This window comes from Aspergillus bombycis (assembly GCF_001792695.1).
Source record: "Aspergillus bombycis strain NRRL26010 chromosome Unknown contig00006, whole genome shotgun sequence".
Taxonomy (NCBI): Eukaryota; Fungi; Ascomycota; class Eurotiomycetes; order Eurotiales; family Aspergillaceae; genus Aspergillus; species Aspergillus bombycis.
Window position 1 is genome coordinate 453704 of NW_019170008.1, and position 27764 is coordinate 481467.

The following is a 27764-nucleotide window of genomic DNA, read 5'->3' on the forward strand; positions in this document are numbered from 1 at the left end:
ATACCAATTTGGCTTCTAAGTGTTGAGTGTAGCACGCTTGGTCGGTGTGTTAAACATATTTCTCGATTGAACATCTTCCGCATATATGCAGGCCGAGGTCGACGGACGACTTGTCCAGCGGTACACCGCAAGATGTACAGCAACTCACTTTAAATACAGTTAAGAGCCAGGTTTGTGGCTGGTTTCTGGACCACAATCTCCATTCCCGGTCGAATGTCACCTCCTTTCTCGACAACACTCATGACACCAGCCATGTATCCGACCACCACACCGCGACTATCCTTCACCAAGAAGCGGTCCTTCAGCCCCTTCTTCATAGCGTCAAGCTGGGGACCGGGGTTGCGTAAACCAGTCAGTCTGAGAGTTGGTGCGTCCTGTCTGGCTGTCTTGCCGTCCACAAACAGCAATTTTGTGTCCTTGGGCAGTGAGAGCAGATCAATGCCCTGAGTAGTTATGTTCTCCCCCAGTTGTCCTGGCCTGAGGGCGATGTCCTTCACTCCGGTCGCAGGGTCTTTACACACTCGCTGAAGGATTTCCGCATGCATTAGGTGGACCTGGCGCAGGTTTACGTCAGACGGCCTGGCAGTTCGTAAGGGTCGGTGCTGGACAGTTGGTCCCGCATGGGCGTCGCCTTTGACACCATGGTTCGGAATGAGCGTTATACTGGGTACAGTAGTCTTCGAGACAGAGTGAGAGCCTGAGAGGGAAACGCTGCTGACAGACATGATGTCGATGTCGTTGAAATCTGCGGAAACGTCGCCCCGGTGAACAGGTAAGATTTTGGCACAGTAGGTCTATCCCAATTCATCCCCTTTCTGTTTTCAACAACATGACAATTATTTATCTCCCCATGTGGCCCGCTTTCCAACATGGTGTGCAGGTGATGGATGGCTGCATCTACCCCGCGGGAGATGAGGTTTGGATTCGTCAATCGCACCGTGCTACTGCAACCCCATAGACGTGGTCGTCGTTTATTTGCTCGAGAAACCCCCATACGATGTCAGGCGATGTTCTGAGTTCATTGATCATGCTACTATCGTCCTACGTACTCCGTATGGCCTGCCAATATAACTTGAAATTCAACTCCATCCGATTGCGGCCATATGCGGTGTACACCCGGAGCATATGCAGCTGCACCGGCCTAAAACAGAAAGATTGTCTGTGGCCCTAATTATACATCGCCTCGTGAACCGAGGCAAATGACATTTTGAATAATCTGTACATATTAGGCCCGCTCCGAAAATGGGCATCTAAGTCTATTGATGACAAGCGAGAAAGAATCAGCGCCGAGACACGCAGCACAGAATTCCCGATCGCGCGAGGAAGTACAACGACCCAATAAACCGGAACGTCGACAAGCCCGCCGTAATCCACAAGATAGCCTGGAAGTATCCGGTCGTCCTGGTGGTCGAGGTATTCGTCAAGCAGATCTTATCCACGCCCGTGGCGGTAATCAACAACGCCAGGAGCAAGTTACTAAAGACCCAGAAACACACCAATCCGGTTCGGAAATTCTTATACGAGTCGTCTAAGGTTTTGCCTTCGTCCTCTTCGGGTTCGATCCATGGCGTTAAGGCGCGTTTCACCGTAGCCTCAAACTGGCTGTCAATATCGGCTTGTGGTTTGTCAACCTCTTCGATAAAGTTCTTCTTGCCGTCCTCGTCTTTCTGAGTCGTTGCTGACGGTAAGGCGTCTGCTTTGTCAGATCCCTTTGTGCCCCAGGAGACGTCGTGCCAATTGCAGAACGCGTAGACCATGAGCACATTGATGCCCGTGGTCATGCCGAGGAAGTATGCCCAGGAACTGGTTAGGATGTGCCAGGGGTCAAGGTAGAGGATACTCGCAATAATATAGAACCCGTATGTGGTGACCAGCGCAATGAGCACGATTCCACCGCCAGATGAGCTGAAGAAGGACTGTATGAAGGCGCCGACACCATCATCAAAGTTGAAGTCTAGCATACCGCCGGTGAAGACGTTGACAACTAGGTAGAAGGAGAGGACGAGAACATAGAGCTGCACGAGAGAGAAGTAGAGGAAGGAGATGGTGTAGAGGGTGACAACTCTAGTACTTTTGGTCAGCTGCTGACAGTCGTGATGGACAAAAAAAAAAAGGAGCACTCACCCCTTTGGTCGATTACCAAGGGCTAGCATGAACTGGAGCATCAGCAACCAGAGGTAGCCGTATTTAAGAAAGGTATTGACGATCGGCGATGCATCATTGCCCCAGGGCCAGCCTTTTTCCTTGTTGTTGGTGCTCGGTGTGCCGACTAGGTCCATGATGACCGAGCTTGTCAGCCAGTATGACGCTGCCCGAAATGTCAGTATGCAAGAATCAAACCGGAGGGATTGGAAACGCACAGAGAGAAAACCAGGTCATGATAAGCTGGCAGATGTTATAAAGCATTTGGAGATGCAAGAAAAACAATCGAATGAGATTATGGCTGCTGCGGTAAATACGCCCAAAATGTATCATCGCGTAGAGGCCCGCCGCAAACGAGCCATTCAGCCAGCGACGACGCTGGCTGATAAACTCGGCCGCATTCTCAGGGACATCAGTCTCGCCCTTGGCTGCCTTCACGTAGCTTAAATGCCACTTGAACCCGGCCTTGGCCACGAGTTCAAAGCACAAGATGCGATCTTCCGCCAAAAACATATTCTTTTTAAAGATATTCATACCTTCAATTCCCTTCTTCCCAAGGCGTTTGGATAACGTGTGGTCGCCATGAAAATATTGCTCTAATGGACGGCCCATAATAGCCCGGTATCGGTACGCAGAGAAAGCGCCCGGCAGCACACTGACATAGCCAAACGCACTTTCCAATGGCTTATCCAGAATATTCGAGATTTTATATTCAAAATTCTGGGCAGCAACAAGGGGGTTTAAAAGCTTTCGCCAGCCCGAGCCAAGCATGGCATGGATCTCACCGCACGCTCCACCCAGTGTTTTGTCATTATAGAAGGCCTCCCACAGCGAGAGCAAGGACTTCGAGCCAGGCTTCGTGCCTGCGTCCAGGAGCACAACCACTTCGGGATTGAGTATGCGGCTGAAAGCGTTGAGAAGCCAGCGATGCGAGTTGATCTTTTTACTGTTCTTCTGTTTTAAGCAGAATATAAACTGCACCGGTGGGAGGTTGCTTGATTCGTCACCCTGAGGTCGCACGAGTTGCTGAGTAGCAGTGACTGATAACTGGGTCGTGTATTCGAACTACTGTTGTCAGTTGCCTAGCTCTAACAGTTCATTGCTGCCCTGATCCACTGGGTTATCCTCAACTCACCACATGCGCGACGGTTTCTCGGCCATCTACATCTTTCTTCATGATACCGTCCTGGTAGACCCCGATTGTGGCCAGCAGGTCCAGCGTATTCTTATCGCAGGGCTCAATCCCATCGAAGACCAAACAGACAACAATCTTCTGCCACGCCGGGCCTCCTTTATTCCAAAACTCGGACTTTTTCAACTTAACAATATCCCGAATATTCTGCATAACTCCGTGCAGAGTACGCGCAGTCAGGACCTTATCCTCATTATAATAAGTAACCGCAATCAGCAACTCGGTATGCCGATTGTAGATAGCCGGCCGAAGATTGTATCCGTTGCGCAGGGTAAACTCATCGGGGTCACACGTCGCCGCCGTATCTAATCAAGATCATCAATCAGCTTCACCACAAGTTCCGCGGCCAAGTTACCCACATCGCAAGTGTGTGAATTCCTCCGAGAAAGCCTCCTCGGCATCTCGATACTGCGGCTGGATCGCGTTCTGAATCGCGCTCGGAACCGGATAATCGATACTCAGCACAGCTCCCTTCACCAGGTTGATCTTCCTCGTTCCGTACCGCTGCAGCCCGGTGCGAGTCTTCCTTTCACGCAACTCAGTCGGTTCGTATTCCGGGACGCCGCCGATTGATGGACCGGGATCATGCAGCGTATATCGCCTCTGCAAGTCCGATTCGGCGACGGGATCGGCGAACGGCGAGCTGTACTGGCTGGGGCTGTTCCGGTGGAGGAGTGATGTCTGTTGTTCGTCCCATGCTTCTGGGTAGAAGGAGTGTTCCTGGGGTTGTTAGATTCTGGTGAAGATGGTTCCGGCGATACTCACCTCCTGGTAGGGGGCCCCGTGGCCGCTCTCACTGCCGTCTGATGTGTGGGCTGAAGTGCTGGGGCGCCTGTTATTCATCTTGATGTCTGGGGAGGGAGCGCTCGGGTAGCCCGAATCCAGTTTCAAAGGTAAGGACAGGCTTCGCTATCAGCGAAGGACGAGAAAAGTAAACCAAACCCGACGGGAGATGATGGAAGAAACCCCTGATGTGCAACGGTAGCCTAGACCTATTTTCAGGCTGTGGTTCTACTCGATACTTAGCATGTGGACCTGATAAAATACACAAAGTCTAAAAATAATATCATGTAGAATAACTGTGGTTTCTAGAAGCTCAGTCGGTTAGTGCTAGAGCCGCAGCGGTAGGACCAGCACCTCCTTGCAACCGCTTCTGAAGTAGTTGAAGATAGCTATATGTGGCTATATGACAATTGAGACTACTCATCTACGCTAAATCTAGGAAGTTGCATCTTACAACGCTGTATCCATTAAAAGAGGCGTAACGGGAGCCGGCATCTATCTCGAGATACTATTAGTATGCAATTTATAACAGCAACGCTAGCCTCTTGCGCCATGCATTGGATCTAGTGAGGAATTCTAGCCGCATATGAAGCTGGTGACGAATTCCTTGACCATAATTTGTAGCCATGGAGGAATAAGTGGGCTGGTCTACGGGAGCCAAGTGGGTCCAGAGAATGCCACGAACAGTCAATGGCAAAGTCTTTTTCCCAGAAGATTCTGAAACAGTGGAGACTTCCGATCGCTGGTCGCTTATCCTCGGCGTTAGATCGGCGACGATGTGTGAGAGGGAGACCGTATTTGTTGAAGGGCGTTGGAGGTCAAGGCGGATGGAACAGTGCGGTTGGAATTATGGTATTGGCTGCTATATCACTTCAGGTCAATGCTGACGACCAACTTTGGCATTTTGGTTTCCTGAATTGATAGAGGAAATAAAAAAATAAAAAAAAAAAAAAAACAGAAAATAGAACAGAGCTATGTATCCGTGAGCCGTTTCAAATTTGATCTGGGGTTCTTGGATAGCAATAGTCACTTCACTAATGATATGCCGCGTATAAGGCAGTTTCTCGTTGCAACTTTAGTCGTTCTACGGTTCAGAATGCTTTCGGCAGGCTGTCTCCAAGGGGTATCATGCGAAATATTGAGAGAAATGCTTTGCAAGTATTTGTGAATCGGTTAGCGCCTGCGGCGAGAATTCAAGCCACCGCCATAGTCCCGAGGTGGCTTGAGGGAGGGCTTGGTACTAAAATGGGCCACCTTCTGATTTAAGAAGTACTTTATCTCGAGTGCGTGTTTCTGTCCGCTCCACATTCTTCCATTTCGTCTCCACAAAACTCATCCAGCTCCTCTATCTCGTCAGACAAAGGCTCGAGGGGGTCGTCTCCAGACACGAATGGTCCAATATATATATGATCGGATATATAGCTCTTCCTCACGGCAAAACAAAACCAAAAGAGTCCATTCGCCAATGCAGGTAGCTGTTGTGAGAGTGCTTGGAGCCAGGCAGCAAAGTGCTCCTGGATTTCATTTTAATCAGTATGGCTCCAGTCCATGTTTGTGAACGATGGGTTGGTGATTTCAATAGTAAGGAGAGAAAGTACAACTGGAGACGGTACATAAAATATGCACAACTATCCTGAAGTAAATCCAGCCTTCGAATACAAAAATACTTTATCTACGACGATTTAGCCATCCTGCATAAAGACTATGCTTGGTTTAGATACCATCGAGTAGACTGTGTGCTAGTTCATTTAGGGTTAGTTATATACCACACGGGCAGCGTCTAGCACCGATAGTCCTCTCCGTACCTTGCCTGAACCTTGATCAGGAAACCGCATAACTGCTGTATGCATATTTGCAGTTCATTGCAACATAGATTAATCGCAATAAGGTGACATGAGCCTAGGTCGACTTCCGCAGAAAATACGTCGAGCTTTCCCTCATTGTGGGGAGATTTATCCGTGGTGGGGATTTGGTTCGCCACAGCACCCTGCACTGCCCCCGGCACTAAATCCCAAAAAAAAAAGATACACCTTCCAGATTCGGGATCCTCGGGATGAGTATATGGTTGCCTATCTTGAGACAGTAACATGAGCCCGGGCTTAGATGGTGGAGTGGGTTTTATCAAGGCAGCTGGTAGGCCGAGCACTCGCTTACCCACGGCTGAGCATGATAGGTATGCAGCTACGAAGGGCGAGGCGTAATATTGAAATAGTCTAGACCTTGAACCATCGCATCGGTATAGCACCAATACATATCCCCAATTCACAAATTGGAAGTTGTGACTGTTGGCTACTGCAGCCCGCCCGCTCAGACTAAACACGAGCCCGCAACAAAGATTACCCCAGGCATCTAAGCGAAGTGGACAGAGGCCTACGAAGAATCGTGCCATGACATGCAGCCTGCCTCATACCTGCTTAATATAGGGTGTATGTGTACTGAAGTCACTCCCTGTACTCCGTGCCTTGTTGTGAGCCCAACACTATTCATAGTTTTCCAGTTTTGGACATGAATATCACCTTCGTGCGAGTATATAAATAGCAAATCAAGAGCATGTCCTGGGTCCTCAATGAGCATTACTAGAAGACCATTTCTCCCAGTGGGCCATCCGCGATTGTCTAGTCAATCAAACACAACACTACATCTCACTTGATAATAATTCCATTCAAAATGCCCGCCATGAAAACCACCGCCGCCGCCGCCACAGCAACATCATCGTGCCACGCAAAGCTCTACGAAATCCCAACCACCGATGCTGCATGCGCCATGCCCATGAACAGCACTTACCACACCCTAATGACGAACTGCTGTGGCTCTGCCAGCGTTATCTCCTACTCGGACTGCGACTATTACTGTCTCGCGCAGAGCCAGACCGTTGGCGACCTTGCGGAGTGTCTGATCAAGGGCTCTGCAGCGGGGCAGGTGTGGTGTAATACCAATGCGAATGCAACGGCTACGGGAACTGCGACTGCAACTGCAAGCGCAACGGAGGATGAAACCCCGGTCCCAACTGGATTGAACGGCGCGGTGGCTACGCAGTTGGATATCAAGTATGTGTTGCTTCTGGTGCTTGTCGCGTTTGGCGGAATTGTGCAGCCTTTTGTTTGAGGTTTGTTTGGGCGGAGGTCACAGGCGATGGCCTGGTATATGGTCATCGGCTGCACCCTCTATCATGGGATACTCTAGGAGGACAGTCAGAAAAGCGATTGAAGTTGATAAAAGCTTGCAGTTCATGCATATAATATGGTGAGGAGCATACAGCGTCCTTCCCTCTTGTTGTTTCCAGGTGAAAGGAATACTGCCTAAATCTGTTATAGGGCGTTACATTGTATCTTTATATACCAGACTTGTCCTTTAGGTTTGCTTTGTTAACTGAGTTGTACATATACAAGCATTTGGTCTATTATAGCTTTAGGGCTCGGTGTGTGCAATAACTTCATTGAGTAATGATAATATATACAATATTCAAACGCCAGCAGACTCGTGTTGGACGTACGTTAAGATTGTTGAAAAGAAGACGTAAAATAAGCAGCTATAAGATTTCCGGTCGCTCAACAGAGAATGCCTCCAAGATTCTCTTCAGGAATCCCATATAAATCTAGTGTCGCTAGATTGTATTTCCTTTCCAGGCGGGGCATTCATCATTGGGTTTGGGATTGACGTACTCCTGGCGGCAAGGCGCAAGCATTCTTAGATCTGAATCCCTCTGCTAGGGAACAGGCCATCTAAGCCTTGCAATATGTGCTCCCAGAAACCACATTTAGCAACCACAAGTTTGATTTTGCCTCCTGGGATAACCAATTGACTGCCGTCCAAGAGGCGTACGCAGCGCGAGGCCGGGTTGATAGAGGAATCGCAAATGCTGGAGTAACATAGAAGGGCAAGCTAACTCCCACAGAAGAAGAAATCCCGAACTCACAGCGTCTCCCACCTTATTTGACAACACTAAATGCTAAGCCTATCGGTCTTCTCAATAGTAAGTTGTTAGGGCCTCTGTGTGGGGACTACCGAAGAACTAGACAACTCTGACCTGTGTTCTACGCTGCCAAGCTCGCGTTCTACTATCTATCTTTGAGTGGACCGAAGAAAGTCAACGGCGCATAGGCATTAAACGGAAGTCCTATCTGCTCCGTTTCCGACGCTAGGATTACTTCTTCCCTGTACTACGATCATATGCGGCCACGAACGACGCCGCCGTGGGGCTACTTCGTGGGAACGACGCGTGGGCATTGCGCGGATTTGGCTCCTTGATATCCCCACCCCATATTCGTAAGAGATCACTTGCCACTGCAGGACTATGCGACAAATCATTTATCTAGCTGTGATATACCCAAGGGACATTCTCGGCAGGGTTTATTGCTTCTCAACTAGGGCGAAGACAATCCCTAGCATGCAAGAGGATGCTCGAAAAACCAGATGCGCCAAGACAGGTGCGGATGTTCAAATGTGGTGAAGTATACGATTACGAGGCAGACTTGTCTTCATGTTTTGTCAAGGATAAATCTTTGCATTATAATAAGAGACGACTATATTCTGATGGATGTGTCACATTCTAACACACAGACCTATGCTGCAGAACTCTGAGGAAGGCCACCGTCAACCAGTCTGGGGTCTCCATCCGAAGTACCCTCCACTTCCACTGCTCCTTCCGCCGTGTAAACGTTGGTGTAGTATGGATAGTGCACGGCCGTGAGGTTGACAGCCACGGTGATCCAGGCAAAGAGTCCATCTTCGATGTTGTCTCCAAGGAATGCATAGTTAAGTATGGGGTCAGAGTCACTGTTCTCCGTCTCCTGGCCGACGACCCGATCCACTGAGTTAAGTGTGATGGGAATGTCGTTGGTATTGTATGGATAGGTTGATTCCACTTGGTCAATGAGGTCCTGGTCCAAGAATATTTGAGCCACGTGCCCTACTGTCCCACCAGCAATGGTGTTGTTTGGCAGACGTCTCGCACCAAAGTGAGCGATATTATGGTAATGCGTGGTTCGTCCATCATAATGGCCCGGGAAGAGAGTATCAAAGGTGACAACACCGTCTATGTCGGTTTCCTGGATTCCGCGAAGAAAAGTTCGGTTTCGATTGCTCAGGTCATTGGAGTTGCCATTACCGTCTGCCACCAGGCCGGAGTAAACTCCAGTGGCATTGCAGCCCCAGAGCTCAGCATAGAGGCGCGGAATAGGCTTGCACGTTTCGACATCAATATACTGCTGCTCGAGAATAACCGGGACTCCGGGCTGCCCCTCCCGGATCGCGGACCGGACTCGCTCGCCGGGGATCCAGTATGGACCGGTTTCTCCTTCTGCAGTTGGGCCCAGAATACATGCCTTCTGAGTCGTGTCCTTGAATATTTCAATAGCAGGCATGGACGGAGACACAGGACGCGTTGCCTGATGCGATTTGTTCAGCACGGCATCGGTGTCGCGGGTTATCAACTGTCGGCGGTGCAACTGGACTGTTGCCTTACGGCGTGCTTCAGAACGAGCTTGAACACCGCTGGCCTCTATCTGACTTGCACACTTTGCCAGTCCATGCCCGACGTCCCTCTTGTATGCCCTCACAGGTGCTGGGTCGCGCTCCTCATGATGCCCGGGGTGGGCAAGGGCCAGGATGGCGCTTCCAAAGATGGCAAGGTGAATGGCGTTCTTGAGCTGCATGGTAGAAAGATGGAGATTGGTGAAAGTCAACTAAGAAAGTGACTTTCTTTGACTTTCCGGCGTTTGTTGCTCTTCAACGAAGGACATAACGGGGGTCTATATATACCTTTCCCTCAACACCTAGACAAGTCCAATTCCTACCTCACGAGCATTGGATAAGTGTTTACTCACTCGCGGTTCTCATGGCCTTTCTCATCTTGTCACCGTTGATCATTACTCTAAGGTTCTCTGTCTCATTCATCGGGGAAAGCAAAATGCCGGTTGTGCATGCAACGACGTCGGCATCAGAGGTACCTTGGTGGCTTAGCCAGGAACGAATAGTCGCAAAGTCGGACGAAGATACCAAGTCGAGAAAGGATGTGCCTTCGGCATCCCTTCCACAAACTCTCCACAGTTGACTGTGGGAGGATACATATCTACTCTCAAACGCAGCAAATCGGGAGCCAAGGATGGCGCACGAAAGTGGATTCACGCTGATCGGGATGCTTGGCGCCAAGGTACGGCGGTGGGAGCATCGCAGGAACTAGGAAGGCTGCAATCAAATAGCGCCGATAGTAATCAAAACATGCGTCGGAGATATGCGGCCGGGTGGTTCTCCGTCGGCCCGCAGTCCTAGAGGCCTATATTGGGCCCATTCGGCACTTTTTCGTAAACCTCTGGGAGACAAGAGAGTAAATAGGACAATATAAGCAAAATCGCAGACCAGGTTGACATAGAGAATAGTATGCCGGATAAATATTAAAGTCTAGTTGTCTCCAGGATTATACCCGGTTGACACTCTCGCTCAATTCAATCACTCGCCATGCCACCAAAAGCGCATATAGCTTGAAATAGTTTAGTTGAGGATGAAGTGTCTTGCTTGTGGTTTCCTAAATAAAGTCAATTCAGGAGGCAGTACGTATGTTTAATCAAATACTTTTAAAGTATAGTGTAGTAGAGGCTGAAGACCCTTTAAGCATTCCCCGAGGAGCAAACAAGCACAACGAGTGAGGGTGAACAGGCAGTTTGGTCCGATAGATTCACGGTAAGTGGACCTTGTACTCAATGCTTTGAACGGACCGCGACAGGCCGTCACACTCCGTCTATCAAATATGATATGACATTGACGGGGAGACAAACTCCGCGAACAGTAACGTAACTCCAACCCCAGTTTTCCCAAATCTACACCATGGAAGGATGCCCTGCGCATCCCGCGGAGGGGTTTAGTGCACAGCCGGACATCATACTGGCCATTTCTATCAAAGGGAGTCTGTAAGAGCCTATCCAGAGTTAAGCTCCTGTATATGTTTACAACTAAAAAAAACACCACCATGCCACCGGCTACTGTTATGGAAGACCCCATTAACCACTCGCAGGCCAGCTCAAAAACCGAGAGGCTAGGAGCTCCTCCATGTGTCCAGCCGAATTTGACCTCATCGTGGAGGCAAGACGTGCACTTTCTGAGTGACAAAGATGGCAAAGTCGAGCTCCGCTGCCCTCCAAAATTCAATAACATCAGCGACACCCGCACACACCTAAAGCAACACCTTGCTGCTGCATTCAGGGTCTTCGCCAGACAGAGCTTTGACGAGGGTGTTGCAGGTCACATTTCTGTACGCGATCCGGGCAACCCATCCCTCTTCTGGATCAACCCCCTGTCAACGCACTTCTCCCAGATCCGCGTCCGTGATCTTGTCCTCGTCGGCGAGGCCGGCGAGGTCCTCTCAGACGGCGCGCAGAGCCCCATCAATGGTCCAGCATTCGCCATCCACAGCGCCATCCACCGCGCCCGACCGGACCTCAACGCCGCGTGCCACGCACACAGTGTGTATGGCAAGGCCTTCAGCTGCTTTGGCCGGCCGATCGAGATGCTGTACCAAGACGCGCTTCGCTTCTAGAATGACCTCGTTATATATCAGCGCTACGGCGGCCCAGTGCTCACGGCCGAGGAGGGCGACAGGATCGCGGCAGCACTGGGGCCGACCTGCCGTAGTGTGATTCTACAAAAACCATGGTATGATTACATGTGGGCGGACGGTTGACGAGGCGGCATTCTTGTTCATTGCGTTGGATCGGTGCTGCCACGCGCAGCTGCTTGCTAATGCGGCAGTGTGCCCTGGATTCGAGAAAAAGTATATCCCTGACGTGCAGGCGGAGTTGGGGCATAGGAGGAGTGGCAATTCAAATAAGATGTGGCTAGCCTTTCAGCCGTATTATGACCAAGTGGTGAAGGAAGAGCCGGATTTGTTGCTGTAATGTGAGTTCCTCATGCGAATTCATCATAGATATATTTGTACATGTATTTATTCTGCACCAAACAGCCCAGTCCATTGCTAACAGTTAAGTGATAGTGTACAGGCTCGCCAGTTTGATCTTCACCCACATGTTAAACAACTGTGTCATTCATATCAAATGCCGGAAGGGACATATTCTCATTCATGAAGCCGAACAATAAGTCTTGGCCATGAATGAAAGTATCCTGGAAGGGTTGCATCTGTTCAATATCATAGTACGTTGGGGAGTCATTGGGGAACTGCCAATCATTATCGGTGTTTCGGTGAGACACAGAAGACTGGACCTCTGGGCGCGCTAAAGTAAAGAGCATACCGTCAGTTGGGATTTGATTTACAGCAATGAATAAATAGTAAAGGCACTGACTGGGTGACTCCTGTACGCCCTTGGCGGCCATTAGCTTGCGAATAATACGGGCCGTATCGGCAACCCCAGAGTTCGGGACTGCCAACGCATCTAGGCACTTTAGACTTGCGCTAAGTAGGAAGGACGATTCCGCGTGTGCATTGCTGTCACTCTCACCCGAAAGCGAGGCAGTATTGAGCACATGGACTGTGCACGCGACGTAGACAGCATAACTGAGCAAGTAGCTGGACTTTCGCAACGGGTAGATGGATTGATAGCTGAGGGCGAGACGGGTGATATGCCGTGCTGCTGCAGTGCACCGCTTCCAGGAGAAGGCAGGGGTTCCAATAGTGTCGACCGAGTTACGATCACCTGTGCTGCTTGGCGCTGTGATAAACGGTCGGTGCAAGAGGACAGTGAGCGAGTGGTAGGTTGTCAGAATAATGATGCGATTTGGCACAACTCTGACCGGGGGTTCCAAAGGGTCCTTCGTCCAGGGCTCATAAACCAGGTGAACCGGCAGCTTACGATACCATGCTGTGAGGGCATCATCGAGGGCCTCTATCTCATGGATTGTCTTTGCAGCGGTGGCTCCAACATAATAGATCTTGTCAATGATCTGGGTCATAATTTGGGAAAGCAGACAGAGCTGCTGGAAGGTAGTCACCGAATACGCCAGTGGCGCTGGAGAAGACGCTGCATGATTCATGATTGTGTCCGTACTCGGCTCGTTGTAGGGCTCCCACGGCTCCAGCTCCTCGAAGGTATCCAGAAAGTCCAGCGACACATGGATATCCTGGAGTCGAATCGTAGGTGGCCGCCCAAGGTACAGGCTTTGAAGCTTCTCGCAGACGAACGCGCCCCAGAAGACCCGTCGCCGGATCTCAATCTCTTCGACGTTATGCCTGTGAGGCTCTTGCGACTCAAAGTAGAGACCTAGGTCGTAAACCATACGCATCGCGTACCCGGTATATAACCAGCCCTTGGACGTCAGTCCTCTTGCAATCAACGTCGACCCGAGCATCACCATCGCGATGACAGTCGGTATACTCGATTGGGTCATCAACCCCTCGACTAGCAGGAGCTCGTGGCAACGGGCGAAGAAGCGCCGTCCGGCTGTTTCCGAGTCGATCGGGTTACTGCGCACCTCAGGCCGCTCGGAGAATTTAGACGCACACGCTAAGACGGCGTACAGCAAGAGATCAGAGCAGTACGGCCCCCCGTGTTCGAGTTCTCGCATAAAGGCAGGTCGATAGGTGAGAAGGAATGTGTGATGCTGCCTGCTCCAGTGAAGATCGAGGAGATGAAGCACTAGGTCCGCCGGTATTCCCCTGATGAAAGTCAACCGACGCAGACGGTGCTCGCGCTGCCTCTCCATTGCAGCGCTGGCAATCAGCTGGTACCGTAGCGACTCTGTCAATGCTGGGGGTCGCTCGGGGTTGGTAATCGGGCTGCCGACATGGACCACAGAGGTTGAGCTGAAGATGCCATCGCTGGTTGCGTGGCTTTTACTTATCAAAGACAGCGCTGTATCGGTCTCGTGCTGAACACCGTCATCGTCATGGTCGTTGTCCTCGCCATCTACCGCATCACCGCCATCCTCCCTCGTTCTTGCATCATGACCGCCCAGCAGCTGCTGTTCCATGCCATGCTCCGTTTGATAGGCGGACCGCCCATGCGGTGACGCCGCTGTCGATACACTGCTTCGGTCTGATAGTGATATGCGGCCGTTCCGCACAATCACCGAGTCAAGCAAAGCGCGCCTTTCAGCATCATCTGCGCTCTTCAGCCGCCTCAGCGCATCTTCCAGCGCCGTCTTTTCGCTCTGCAGCGAGTCAATAAGCGCGGCGGAAGGGCGCTGCTTGGGTGGCCGATTGTGATAGACACACAACCTGTTGCTATTCCGGCATGTGGAGCAGGCTGGCTTAGAGGCGTCGCAGCGGATCTTGCGTCTGCGGCAGAACTCGCATGCCCGGACCATGTTGCGGAGTGCGCTTGTCGGAGCATCGAATACGGCATTGTTGTTAGCCCAGCTACGGTCTACGAGGAAGTGACAAGCATATCCGGGGAATGGGGAGCTTAAGCGCCAGTCTGGGGCCACTGTTCTACCCCGCATTGTCCTCCAGGCCTCAGTCAAAGCCTAATCCGAGTCATTCTTATTCGAATCCCACCGTTTGTCTCCTCCATTTAAGTGGAGACAGCGTGACGCAGCGCGGAGTCCTTCGCTCCGTCAGACCTCAACATCTCGTACTTGTCCAGTAATGCCCTGCTGTTCGGTTTACTAGGTCGTTATATTGCCCTAACGAGTGTAGTCCGTGCCACGACTATTGTTAGTTAATTAACCTGACATTACTAAGTTCAAAGCAATATCGTGGACGAAATGACCACAGGTAGATTACTGGCGGGGATATACTAGACAGTGATGGCCGAATCAACAGTAATATTCTTCTAGTGTATTAAAAACATGACCCTAATACCTGGCTAAGGGTTTTAGGCTTGTCAAGTGCGCCAAACGCAGTAGATATATCCAACCCAGTAAACAGCGCAAGTAACTCTTAATCCTCGGAGGATTTCACGCGGATGATGATATACCCGCGGCCGCGGCCGCTGATGCGATCTCTTGAGCAATAGCTTGGAATTTAGCGTCGTGCATAACCTCCGAGAGAGGTATCCCAGCTCTCACATCCTCAATCATCAGATTCTCGCGATAGGTGATCTTCTCGGCCAGCTCCACGACTGTCTCGATATACTCCGCTGGGATAAACACAGTCCCACAGGTATCGGCAATCACGTAGTCATCCTGGCGAACGGTGACACCGCGCACCTGGACCTCAGTGCCAGCCCCAATCTGAACCATTCTCCTACGCCCGCTGATCATCGTTACATTTTGGCCATAAACAGGATACCCGACGTCGCGGCTGCCATCGATATCCCGACACACCCCGTCTATAATCGTCCCGCGAATACCCTTCACTTTCGAAGCATTGGCAATAATATCGCCCCAGCAGGAGACCCCCTCCAGGCCGCCAGCAATGACAAGAATGCGATCATCCGTTGTAACTGCGTCTATAACCTGCGCGAATGGGTGGGCTGTCGCGGCAGTGCCCTTCTTGGGGCCGACTTCCACTGTACTGGCACGGCCGACGACCTTGGGGCAGTCCCAGAGCGGCCGGAGGCCATAGGTGGCTCCTTTGAGTTGAAGAAAGTCCAGGGCATCAGAGACCGCATTGGTATCAAGGGCTGAGAGCCGGTTTAAAATTGTGGATTTGGTCATGTTGAGTCGTGAAAGCGCAAACCGATCGGAAGGGAGGGACAAGAGGCAATAGGATTTCTTGATCAAGTTGTAATCTGATCGCTATCACGATTTATCTTCGATCCTGATTCTATTTATGGGCTCCCCATTGCCTCCACCGGCTGTATACATATCCGTGCGATTCTCCGTCTGCTCCGTCTGCTATTAGCGGGAGGCGGCATTCCGCTGTCCGTAGGGGAGAGTTACCTACTGTAAGTAGGCCCTATTAGGCCCTATCCGTAGGCGTCAGAGCGGCGTGTAGTCCCCCGCGCGGGGAAGCGCTAGGGTTCCCCCCTGCCCAGCTGTCTCAACTGCCAACTTAGAAAGCTAAAAGCTAGTCAAAATCGGCCTTTCTACAAAGTTCCCTTGGACTTCATACATTATCCGAAATAAATAGCAGCAACCGCTCCACTACAACTATGATGTGATCATCCATGCATTCTCTGCGTGTTTGAATCTGCCAACCAAATCAACGTCACCATGCCCACAGTGAACCTAGAACACGCAAAGATGGACGACTGGATCGACGAGAAGGCTCCCAGCGCCGAGAACGTTGAGCACTGCGCCATCATCACCACCATTGACGACATCCAGGTTCTTGGCCTTCGCTCCGAGGATGCAGACTTCTATCGCAACTTCTCCGATAGAAGGAAAAAGCTACTATTACGAAAGGTATGGACCAATGACTGCACTGAGCAGGACGGAACTAACAGCGTTTGTATCGCAGGTTGATATCAGGCTCGTGCCGATGCTGTGCATTCTCTACTTGATTTCTCACCTGGACAGGGCCAATATCGGCAACGCAAAGATCCTGGGGCTGACAGAAGAATTGGGCTTGAGCGGTCTCCAGTATAATATTGCTCTTAGTCTTTTTTTCATCCCCTACGTTCTACTTGGTGAGTAGGTGTCAAGGCATGTCCTCTCCTTGTCGCTGATCGATATTAGAGGTCCCGAGCAATATTCTTCTGAAGCATTTCACCAGGCCCTCGGTCTATTTGGGTACTCTGATCGTCAGCTGGGGGGTTATCATGACATTGACTGGCGTCGTCCGAAATTTCGGCGGGTTGTTGACCATGCGACTTTTGTTAGGAATCTTCGAGTATGTCATTTTATACACACCGACTTTTTAAGATCTCGTCTTCTGATTCAAGCCCAGGGCTGGATTCTTCCCTGGTTCGGTCTACCTGTGTTCGCGCTGGTACATGCCCAGAGACCTCGCCACTCGGGTGGCCGCATTCTTCTGCGCAAGTGCTCTCTCTGGTGCCTTTTCCGGTCTTCTCGCGGCCGGTCTTAGCAAGATGGATGGTGTCGGTGGATACTCAGGCTGGCGTTGGATATTTCTAATCGAGGGCTTGATTACAGTGGTTTGGGGGGTTGACCTTCTTCTTGCTAGTAGACTCACCACAATTATCCACCAAATGGCTTGATCAGGACGAGATCCGGTACCTAGAGATACAGGAATTTATCAAAGAAGGAGGGCAGTTCAAGGAGGAGAATAAGAAGACATCTTGGAAAGACGTCGGGGACATGATGCTGAACTGGAGAATTTATCTGCTGTCCTATATTATGCTGTGCCAGTCTGCCTGCAACTACGGTCTGTCCGTGACCACTTAATGCTGGGACTTCTTGCTGATCCATTCTCTGGTAGGAACGAAATTCACTCTTCCGACCATTACAGAGGCAATGGGCTTCACCGACACCAACGCGCAGCTTATGACCGTCCCGCCGTACATTGCCGGTGCCATATCCGCAGTCCTGTTTTCCAAACTGTCTGACCGGTATTACTGGCGCATGCCATTCGTTGCAGCACCCCTGCTCCTGATCGTTACCGGGTACGCGATCATAATGGGCGTCAAGGGCCGGCTGGAAGCTAACATCGGGCCTGGGTATTTTGCAATCATCGTGGCTTGCATGGGTATCTACCCAACCTACCCAGCCACGGCCTCATGGGCAATGAACAACCTGGCGCCCTCAAAGCGCCGCGCTATCGGTAGTGCGTTCAACATCTGCATGGGCAATACCGGCGGCATTATCGGTAGCTACATGTATCTTGATAAGGAAGCCCCGACCTATCCTACGGGTTTTGGGCTGTCGTTGGCTTTTGGTGCATCGGCTCTTCTTGTAGCTGTTGTTCTCGAGTTATCCTTTGTGTATGGCAACAAGCGCAATGCTCGGTTCACAGAGACGGAGGTTCGGGAGAGGTACACTGACGAGCAGTTGCTGGCGATGGGAGACAAGTCTCCGTTCTTCAAGTACACGCTATGAATGGGCTTGTGGTTCAGCTGGGGCTTATGGATGCCTTACCTGTCGGGCTGTGAGATGTTCTTAACTAGTTAGCATGTCTTCTTCTATAGGAACTAGGTTGTTCTTCCCCTTACCCGATGTAATATTATAGGCTGAATCGCAAACCAACCACCGTAATGTCAGGAGATATTTTAAGTTTATTGGTCATATTATTCTTCTAAATGCAACTTTGTGTTATAGGTTAAGCTTTGTCCAGTTCTGGATATATGCTATCTATCCAGAGCACATATAACTACACCACTACAAACTAGAAAGATTTCCTGTTGCCCCAACTATATATTCCCTCGTGAACTGAGATTAATTATATTCCTAGTACACCCTCCGTACTACGCCCCTCTTCGAAAAAGAAACCTATATTAGTGGTTATTGGTATATACTGATTGCTAGTATACACTAACTGTCGTGGCAATCCGCAAGGCTGAGCATAGGGCAGATATCTGCTCCACTTTTTGGGCCTTCTTCGTCGAGTTCTTCATCGGGCCGGAACTTGTTATTTCGTGATTCTACCCTACAACGCCCAAGTGACCCATGGCCGTTGAACATAATTCAAGTCACACTCCAAACTTCGACGCAGCCATCTATCGACATGGTCAACTCGAACGAGTATACCGTCGGCTGGATCTGCGCAATTGCTACCGAATTTGTCGCAGCCCAGGCCTTCCTCGACGAAAAGCACGAAACCCCGGCATATTTGTCCCCACAAGATAAGAATGACTACACATTAGGTCGAATCGCGAATCACAACGTGGTCATCGCGGTATTACCAGTCGGCGAATATGGCACATCCTCAGCAGGGCGAGTGGCAGAAACCATGCTACACAGCTTTCCTAACGTGCGAATCGGCCTGATGGTCGGCATCGGTGGAGGTGCCCCAAGTGCAGACCATGATATTCGACTTGGGGATATCGTGGTCAGCACCCCCTCGTATAGCCATGGGGGTGTATTTCAGTACGACTATGGCAAGACCATTCAAGGTCAAACGTTTTGTCCGACAGGCTACCTCGACCAGCCGCCCGCACTTCTGCGCGCAGCCGTAAATGGACTCCAGGCGCGCTATGAAATCGAGGGTCTTGACAGAACTCCACTGCTGATGGCCGCGGAAAATCGCGATGGTGCAATGCTAAGACTGTTGCTGGAGAAGAATGCCAATATAAGTTCGAGGTCTGACAAAGGCCTTACTGCGTCCTATTTGGCAGCTCACAGTGGTCATAAGGGCGTGGCAGATCTTCTTGCAGATGCAGGGGCATTATAGGCTTATGTTTTCGTGTAGTGATAATATGGGACAATACTGAACCCCCGGCTGTGATTCAATTCTATCTGCTCCACCCAACATAGCCTACTATTCCAAAGGCAGTCACAGCCAGCGCTCCAACCTTCAATACAGCTAGTTGAATTCTGGGCTTCAAGTGCTGTTCTAACAGCATTCGAAATTTCTCTGGCTCATTTCCGCGCGGATATTTCTCATCGGGAATTGGCAGGTCCAAAAATGGACAGATTTGCTCCCAGCCAAGACCCTCCTCCAGTTTAATCAACAATGTCCTGTCCTTCGGGAGCGTGTTTTTTGCAAATTTGATACTATAGTTGTCAGCTTACACGGACCATACAGCTTCATTTTCACATAGCGATGAAAAAAGGAGGAAAGAGGCCATGCTACTTACTATTCGACATAGTTCCTACGAAGCCTGGCCTCGTTGTCCGGGTCACCGGGGTTTGTCCCGTCAGATATAGCCCACCACATGATTTGATTTAGACGGAGAAAGCGTTTGAGGATGATATCAAAATGTTTCAAGACATTCATGGGAAAGGCAGTTGCCATTCTGACTACATTGGCGACGGTGTTGTTCATTGATGTCACCCATTTGTCCGGGTCACGATATGTTAGGATGAACTTGACGTCTGGGTCTTCAGCATACACTTCGAGGGCTTGTGCGCCTAAATAGCTGGGAAGTTCAATGAAGCACTGTCATAAAATTAGCTAACATTAAATAACAGCACCCGACAACGAATCTTGGTGGTGTACAACTGTAGGTCACATACGTCATAATCGCTCAGCCACTTGTCGAACTCGGCCCTCTCGTATCGCTTGATACCCGAGAAACGATTATGCTGCGCAATGACGGCTTCTTCTAGAATCTTCATATGTACTGGACCACTGAAACAAGCCTCGGTCATGTGGTACGGACTGAATCCTAGTATTCTCATGGCGGCGAGGAGGCCCAAGGTACCCGATCTAGTAGTCATTAGCCACCTTGTGGTAGTGTAGTTGTACCGTGGTGAGAACCAACTCAGGGTACAGGAGCACTGTTCACAGCGTCTCTCACCTGCTACAGCTGGCGATAACCACCTTCATCTGCTTCTGGTTAGCTGGCTGAGGCAGCCTGTCAATTTGGCGAGACATAATGAATGAAGGTCTTGTCCTGTGCAAATATGAGTGTGAAGACCACTGAATTCGGGGGCTGACTCTCATTTATATGTAGAGGCGAAGGGAGGAGCACAATACATCTGTGCAGACTCACTTAGACAAGGTCCACCAATCGGGGGTTTACCAATGCTGTGTATATTCTAGCTAATGAACGGACCGCACTATCCAGTACATGTCGATTAATAGGCAGGATTTCACGGTAGCTCCACTAAGGCTACCCAGCCTTACCGCGATCTTTTCTAGTGGTCTACATGTGTATAACGGTGGGTACGTACACTTTTCTAGCCCCTGTAATCTCCACGGCTTTACAGATTTATTGTTCTGCTATTTGCCCAATGGAGTAGTATCGCAACACGCCGTATGTTCACTGGAATCTGACAACTCGATTTGGTTTACTCTAAAAGAAACAACTGTCACGCACGGGCCGATATACGAGAAGTTCTTTGCTGGCTTGTCTCGGCTTGGGGGCCGAGTGTGGCTATGCGCGCTAAAAGTCGGTCTGGAGATGACACGGCGAATGAAAGCTAAGTCGGCAATTGGATTAGACTCCACCTAAGCTCAGCTCTTATCCTCCTGACTATCCCATTGGTGTCGATATGGAACGAACTGATAGTAGAAGAGCGTTAAGTGGCTCGGTGGAGTGCATTGCTATCACAATAGGTGGATCATGTAGCCTGACCTCTCATAACTCACAATAACCGATGGGAAGTTACGGGTGAATGTTTTCTATCTGTCTTTCTCTTAGCATGTGGATGAAGGTGCATCATGTGGCGCCATGAAACGCGCCTACACAGATGAGAAAAAATTAATTTACACCTTGACTAGGTCAATAGCCGTCAGGACCATGTGGCAATATGTTTGAGTTTTATAATTCATTTGGCTGGGTAACCCATTCCCTGGTAATCGCCAACCGTGGCTTTGGCACGTGCAATGCCGTACCCTGTACTCCGTATACACGTTAGACTCCACTTGCCAAGTCACTCTTCGACTTTAAGCTTCTGAAAGCTTGGCATATTTATGCCATTTTCGTATTTATACGGAGTACATTGCTCTATTTCGGACGGCAGATGTTATAGCACACTGGTGTACTGGATTCAACATTCTCGAGGTAGCTGGCGAACAGGATGATATATATACCCTGAGCGTAGTCGGTGCGCTTCAAGGATACATTCCACATTGTGGCAAACGCACCCACCATACTAATACTTTAAACTTAAAATTACACTTTTTTTTAATATTATCGTACTTTTAACTCTGCAAACGAAGGCTTTGAAGCTAATCCATGATATATGGCCGCTCTGTGGAAACATAGAAGGTTTAGCCTTAACTTTCTTCTTTATCCTTCCTGACACCGGCTTATCTAATTGGTGATGAATGTTTATCTACGTCTGGAGGGGACGTGCCCCTGCATGACGTCTATTATCTATATAGTAGACTCAAAAGCCGACGGCTAGATACGGACAAGATGATTATCGCTTTAGGGAGGCTTGATCCAAGACACCCGCCTTGTCTCTTAATCTTTCCGCTGGGTGTAATGATTCTACAGCCTGCTCCGTTCACTGTGCTTGTAGAATCACTGTCCAGACTGATATATTATACGATATAGCCATAACAAAAAGCGGGGGAGGGCTCGACCTTCCTCCGATTCCGATGAGCTTTTCAAATGTCGGCATCTGACGAGGTGGCACGGTGGTCGGGTGGCAAGTGTTACATACTCTAGGAACAATCCAGTTAGCTCCGTGGGCATGCCATCGTTATAAATGTCGGCTTTCCAGAACCCTTTGGCTCCCCACAGACCGTGGGGGTTCGGGTTGCGTGGGGGAAGCCGAGGGCCATTCGTCCGAAGTGCCGTTATGCTTTTGCGGGGATCGTCTCGGATCCACTCAAGCTTTCTATTGGGGAAACTGGTTGGATAACGCGAAAGATCCCGGCAACCAGATTCTCCATATTACGCTAAACTTATCTTGTAACGAATCTGGGGTTTGGTAAAGGGCGTGGGGGTGCTCAACCCTGGCCACCTGCGGGGGACATGCCATATATAAACGGGCATGCAAATCCCATCCCCAGGTTTCGGGTTGTCATCCACGGCCGTTGCAAAGGCCATCCCATTATATTATAACCCTCTACTACATCTCCAATCATGGATCCGAAGCCGCAAGGGACTCACCATGAAGACCCGGTCAAACCGGCGAACATGGACCACATCAATGTCGTGCGGGTTCCCCTGACCGAAGAAGATAACAAACGGATTCGAAACAAGACCGACAGGACCATCCTGGTAATCCTGATGTGGGGTTACTTCCTGCAGATTCTCGACAAGACGGTTCTAGGATATGGTGCCACGTTCGGCCTGAAGGAGGACGCCCACCTCTCCGGCAATGAATATTCCTTGGTCGGTTCGATGGCTCCAATCGCCCAACTGGCCTGGCAGCCATTCTCCTCATTCTTGATTGTCAAAGTGCCACATCGGATTCTTCTTCCTGCCCTGGTCGCCGGATGGGGTGTCGCACAGGCGGCTATGGCTGCTTGTCACAACTTCGGGGGGCTAATGGCCACCCGGTTCTTCCTTGGTCTCTTCGAGGCAGGCTGTCTGCCTCTGTTCAGTATTATCACTGCCCAATGGTACCGTCGTGCGGAGCAACCTCTGCGAGTGGCAGCCTGGTACAGCACCAATGGTCTTGCGACCATCATCGCTGCGGCCCTAAGTTATGGACTGGGACACATCCAGTCTGGCGTGCTTAAAGAGTGGCAGATGTAAGTCTTTTACCGGGTTCAGCTCTCGGCTCTCCATACTAGCGACCTAAGTCTTTAACTAACTGCTTTCGCCACAGTATCTTCCTCGTCGTCGGTCTTATCACCATCATCTCGTCGCCATTCCTCTACTGGAAGCTCGACAACGACATTGCTTCGGCCCGATTCCTCAACGACCAAGAAAAGCTTCAAGCTATGGAGCGCCTCCGAGCGAATCAAACTGGAGCTGGAAGCCGAGAGTTCAAGATGCGTCAAGTTGTAGAGGCCGGCCTCGAGCCGAAGACATACATCTGGATTGGGATGGCATTCCTGCTCAACGTTGGCGCGTCGGTGACGAATGTCTTCGGTCCTCTGATCCTGTCCGGACTCGGCTTCGACAAGTTCAAGACAACATTACTCAACATGCCCTTTGGTGCCCTTCAGTTCATCATTATCCTCCTGGCCAGCTATCTCGCCCAGAAAGCCCGCCTCAAGGCTGTCGTGCTCGCCTCCTTTATGCTCCCGGTCGTGGCAGGCCTGGCGGTCTTGTACGCCCTCCCGCGCAATGACTCCGTCCAGGGTGCCTTAATGGCCGGATACTATCTGCTTTCGTTCCTGTTCGGCGGGAACCCGCTCATCGTCTCGTGGATCGTGGCAAACACTGCCGGACAAACGAAGAAGTCCATCGTCATGAGTCTCTACAATGCGGCGTCGTCGGCAGGAAACATCGTCGGACCGCTCCTGTTCAATGAGAATGATGCGCCCGCTTATCAGCCAGGACTGCGCGCCTGTCTGGGTATCTTCATCGCCATGGCCGTCATTGTCTTGATCCAATGGGCCAATCTGTTTGTGCTCAACAAGATGCAGGAGCGTCGCCGTGTGGAGAATGGAAAGCCGGCTAAGATCGTCGATCGGTCCATGGACAATACTTATCAGGTTTCCGAGGAGGATGCTGAGGTGGAGACGGCCGAGACGGACAACCAGGTGGGCAATAATGCTTTCCTTGATTTGACGGATCGGGAGAACGACGAGTTTGTGTATATTTATTAGTTGTAATGGCTCGAGATTAGAAGTTCCTTCTTCTACAATATGAATTATGATGAGTTATGAAATGCTATTTGCACTGAGCGTGTATCTGGATTCAATATATCTGTGGCTGGGTACACTTCCTACACAGACCTATCTTTGTCGAAATGCCACAGATTCGGCGGTTATATATGCCTAGAAATCCCAATGCCATTAGCTTTGACAAGGCTCATATTCTAGACAGAGTGCTCAATCAGCCTAGATACGGCAGTATCACAAGCCCTAAGCCGCAATGCCGTCAAGTCCTCAAGGACCAATGCACCTCGACAAAGAAAGCCAAAACCCTGGAAAGTAGCAATTGCGACCGATGAGTTCACCACGACACGTCTGTGCTACGGAGGGATTGTAATCTGGCCAGCTCACGGACACCGAGTGCTCATCTTATAACCACTCACTGATCATAAAGAAAGCTAGACACAGGCTCCAGCGGTCAACCACACCACTTCTTGGTATAGCCACAGGAATTATATTGAAATTGTGCCCGCATAAGGAAACTCAAGATGACGAGAGAAAGCCCATAAATAGGGGCTGGTAGCCTGCTGTGATTGAAGCATCGTCACCATCAAGAAATCCCCAAACAGAAACCCACCCAGTCCCGTGACCCCGAATCAATAAACATAAATCAGCCCCACTTGAAATTCCAAATTGATAAACGTGCACACGAATCACCCCGCACAGGTCATTACTACTGCTCATTCAGAAAGAAATGGAGAAATCCGATTTGTTGAAGGAGCTGCAGCGCGATCTAGCGCGTAAATATCGTCTTCATGGGCCGAAGATTAAAGAAATATGGCACTCCCTTGGCAAGGGACAGCGGGAGAGGGTCATGAGAGCCGGTGCCGCCGAAGGCCAAATGCTGAAGTCGCCTATCGATAGATCCTTGGGCGATGTTTACAAGTTCATCCCTGACTGGAACCTGCGAGACATCGCCAATCCGGACTCTGACTATCTGCTGGATTGTCTGAAGCACCGCGCGACGAAGTCTTTATGTGAGCAATACATCGAAGGTGTCCACGGTGGCCCAGGTGACTTCGAGGTCATAGTTAAGAGCATGCACGTCCATGGTCTTAAACATGTTGATCCCTTCCGCTATAGCTTCACGTTGTTCATGGACGAGGAGCAATACGGGCAATCCTTTACGGCCTCGGACCGGGTAAAGTATGAAGAAACAATGGCTGCGATGAAAGTTGGGGTGGATGCTGGGTTGATTCTTCCTCAGTCGACGGGCGAGCTTATTTTGGAAAGACAGTCTATCCTACTAACGTCCATGAACATTGTGATTCAGGACATTCTTGAAGCCGGTTCTACATTGGAGACGAAAGGTCGCTCCAAAAAGTCAGAGAAGGCAGCACGCGAGGCTATGTCCAAACTTGCAATCGACCAGAAGCCAGGAAAGCTTTCATTGGAGGAGCTGGCTGCCCTATCTATTGACCAGAAGTCAGCGCTGGAGGATTACGTACTTCTTTGTCGGACAGAGCCCGAGTTCCTTGCGCACGCTGTCAACGCTTGGTTCTTCAGTCGACCCGAGCTGGTCGCAGATGAAAAAGGCCGACGATTGCCCTTGATCACGGACAAATATATTAGCATCGCATTTTTCGAGATGATCCACAATGCCGTCGTGGGTGCTGCAGTCTGGGGGTATATCCATCAACTCCTCCAGGCTCTCGTCACAGGGCCAAACGACCGGACCTACAGAAGTTCCTTTCTCCAGGAACTTGCAAACGTCTGTCATTTTGAGTACCAACGAGTTCAGCGGCTTTTTAAGCGCCACGTACAAATGGGTTCCGGCGACAAACATTTCAAACGTGTCTCTGGCGTATATGATAATGGCACCGCGCGGGTAACGATGAAAACGAAGCCGGACACCGTTACCAGAACCGATCCGCAGCTCAGTTATATTCTTCGTCTTTGCCAAACGGACACTAATGGCTCCCGGGCAGTCGACTGGGTTAGAAAGCTAGACGACTTCCATCAAGCCTATCCCGCTCAGCAAGAAACGATGGGAGAAGCCGAATTTGACGCTTTCGGTGATCTTGCCGTGACAACCAATTTCATCCAGTGTCTCTCGGCGTCTCTTCCCATGCCACCAATGAATCCGAAGAAGGGGCAAACTTATATCTCCCGACTAAAGGAGCTGGGGTCTGAGCTTGACCCACTAAAGTCCGAGGTTGACTTGTCGTCGTTTGCAGTGCCCATCGATAATCTTATGGAGCCGGGAATGGCCCAAGGTGCGCTGACCACACTTGACGAATTCATATCCAACAACACAGGGGCAGATATAGGCTTCCTCTATCAGGATCTGAACGATGAATGCTTGTTAGACCTGCAGAAGCAAGCTCAACAGCAGAAGGAGAGAAATGAACGGATAGCAGAGGCTCAGCCTGCTTCGTCAATCCCTGAAGCGCCTAACCGGGAAGTGCAAATTGAACAGCGCAAGGAAAAGACCAAAACACGCCCGCCACATTCATCCGTGTACAGTATCGCTCCAACAGCAGCTCCTACGACGGAAGCAGAACCTGCAGCGCCGTCCCAAGCATTCAAAGTAAAGCCATCCTTCTTAGAGGTATTCTCGACCCTGTTCTCCAAACAGAGAGCACGGAGCTCAATCACCTGGGCTGCGTTTCAAGCCGCTATGGCGCACATGAAATTCTCTGTCGTGCCAAAGACTGGGTCGATCTATACCTTTTCTCCTCCTGAAGGCTTCCATGTCCAAAAGTCGATCACGCTCCACCGACCGCATCAGTCCCGTATCGAGGGTTGGAGACTTCTGTATATCGCGAGTCGTTTAAAGAGAAAGTATGGATGGGATGAGATGTCATTCGAGACGGAATGAGGTAGTTCGGGCAAATTGGTCATCAAAAGATGAGTAGCTATAGTTTGAGTTCACTATGTGCAGATTCTAGATTATTATTTGGATGCCTAAGCACGCCACGAAACCATCCTGTCTCCTGTACTTGATTAGTTTCTTGAGCCCTTTCAGCAGACTCCCAACAGATGCAAAGACCACCACAAATAACGAAGACTCTTAAGAACATGTCCTCGCTCAAAGGAAAAGCAAATGGAAGACTGGATGGCGAAAATCGGAGAGTCCAGACGTGCTACACATGGAAGTCTTTGGGAGTCTCCCCAGACAAAGCAAGCCTGGCTGTGCTCCTTCAGCCATGGCGGGGTACGAGTGAGTACAGAATACAATGTTCTTTTGCCAACTCACGCTGCTTCTGTCAACACAACGTCCTAGAACTGAGGACCCTTCTGTTGATGTTTCACTCGAGAAAAACGACCTTGACGCTTTCAAAGATCTACAAATCCGGCGAACTGGATCAGAGGATGAAGACTTTCTTTTTGAATGAAGCGCTTGTTAGTAAAACGCCAACACCAGGTGGCTCATTCTTTCTTATCATTGGGAGGACAGTTGTTCAAAAAGGGTATCGAAAAGTCTTTCATGTCGGAGCGACTGGAGACTAGTAGAAGTAACTCGAATCGGCAATTCACAAGTCCTCATTTACCATATAAAATCGAAGAGGTTTTGGCCCAGTAGGCGAT

General features: G+C 50.2%; 11 protein-coding genes across 11 annotated transcripts; 5 read left to right on the forward strand and 6 right to left on the reverse strand.

Moving 5' to 3' along the window:
- Positions 1–149: 149 nt before the first annotated feature.
- Positions 150–725, reverse strand: ABOM_001591 (MOSC domain-containing protein; the record flags this gene model as incomplete). Its single annotated transcript, XM_022528721.1, has 1 exon — positions 150–725. The coding sequence occupies one exon, from the start codon at positions 723–725 to the stop codon at positions 150–152; it is 576 nt and encodes a 191-aa protein (XP_022393541.1).
- Positions 726–1280: 555 nt separating this feature from the next.
- Positions 1281–4177, reverse strand: ABOM_001592 (chitin synthase C; the record flags this gene model as incomplete). Its single annotated transcript, XM_022528722.1, has 6 exons — positions 1281–2064; positions 2125–2308; positions 2361–3207; positions 3278–3639; positions 3694–4054; positions 4100–4177. 6 exons carry the CDS (start codon positions 4175–4177, stop codon positions 1281–1283), a joined length of 2616 nt encoding a protein of 871 aa, XP_022393647.1.
- A 2607-nt stretch (positions 4178–6784) lies between these two features.
- Positions 6785–7222, forward strand: ABOM_001593 (uncharacterized protein; the record flags this gene model as incomplete). Its single annotated transcript, XM_022528723.1, has 1 exon — positions 6785–7222. One exon carries the CDS (start codon positions 6785–6787, stop codon positions 7220–7222), a length of 438 nt encoding a protein of 145 aa, XP_022393539.1.
- A 1457-nt stretch (positions 7223–8679) lies between these two features.
- ABOM_001594 (intradiol ring-cleavage dioxygenase) lies at positions 8680–10186 on the reverse strand (the record flags this gene model as incomplete). The annotated part of the gene is made up of 3 exons (XM_022528724.1): positions 8680–9801; positions 9878–9891; positions 9943–10186. Coding segments are annotated over 3 exons (1380 nt in total), but the record flags the coding sequence as incomplete, so codon positions are not given.
- An 895-nt stretch (positions 10187–11081) lies between these two features.
- ABOM_001595 (aldolase) lies at positions 11082–11648 on the forward strand (the record flags this gene model as incomplete). The annotated part of the gene is made up of 1 exon (XM_022528725.1): positions 11082–11648. The coding sequence occupies one exon, from the start codon at positions 11082–11084 to the stop codon at positions 11646–11648; it is 567 nt and encodes a 188-aa protein (XP_022393646.1).
- Positions 11649–12136: 488 nt separating this feature from the next.
- On the reverse strand, positions 12137–14503 carry ABOM_001596 (nitrogen assimilation transcription factor nirA; the record flags this gene model as incomplete). The annotated part of the gene is made up of 1 exon (XM_022528726.1): positions 12137–14503. The coding sequence occupies one exon, from the start codon at positions 14501–14503 to the stop codon at positions 12137–12139; it is 2367 nt and encodes a 788-aa protein (XP_022393645.1).
- Positions 14504–14959: 456 nt separating this feature from the next.
- On the reverse strand, positions 14960–15661 carry ABOM_001597 (RraA family protein; the record flags this gene model as incomplete). The annotated part of the gene is made up of 1 exon (XM_022528727.1): positions 14960–15661. One exon carries the CDS (start codon positions 15659–15661, stop codon positions 14960–14962), a length of 702 nt encoding a protein of 233 aa, XP_022393537.1.
- Positions 15662–16159: 498 nt separating this feature from the next.
- On the forward strand, positions 16160–17944 carry ABOM_001598 (MFS transporter; the record flags this gene model as incomplete). The annotated part of the gene is made up of 6 exons (XM_022528728.1): positions 16160–16351; positions 16407–16575; positions 16625–16778; positions 16836–16986; positions 17042–17273; positions 17328–17944. 6 exons carry the CDS (start codon positions 16160–16162, stop codon positions 17942–17944), a joined length of 1515 nt encoding a protein of 504 aa, XP_022393542.1.
- Positions 17945–19296: 1352 nt separating this feature from the next.
- On the reverse strand, positions 19297–20381 carry ABOM_001599 (uncharacterized protein; the record flags this gene model as incomplete). The annotated part of the gene is made up of 4 exons (XM_022528729.1): positions 19297–19558; positions 19642–19943; positions 20021–20213; positions 20305–20381. 4 exons carry the CDS (start codon positions 20379–20381, stop codon positions 19297–19299), a joined length of 834 nt encoding a protein of 277 aa, XP_022393543.1.
- A 2164-nt stretch (positions 20382–22545) lies between these two features.
- Positions 22546–24185, forward strand: ABOM_001600 (putative MFS transporter; the record flags this gene model as incomplete). The annotated part of the gene is made up of 2 exons (XM_022528730.1): positions 22546–23159; positions 23237–24185. The coding sequence occupies 2 exons, from the start codon at positions 22546–22548 to the stop codon at positions 24183–24185; spliced, it is 1563 nt and encodes a 520-aa protein (XP_022393564.1).
- Positions 24186–24927: 742 nt separating this feature from the next.
- ABOM_001601 (uncharacterized protein) lies at positions 24928–27054 on the forward strand (the record flags this gene model as incomplete). Its single annotated transcript, XM_022528731.1, has 1 exon — positions 24928–27054. The coding sequence occupies one exon, from the start codon at positions 24928–24930 to the stop codon at positions 27052–27054; it is 2127 nt and encodes a 708-aa protein (XP_022393565.1).
- Between the last annotated feature and the right edge of the window lie 710 nt (positions 27055–27764).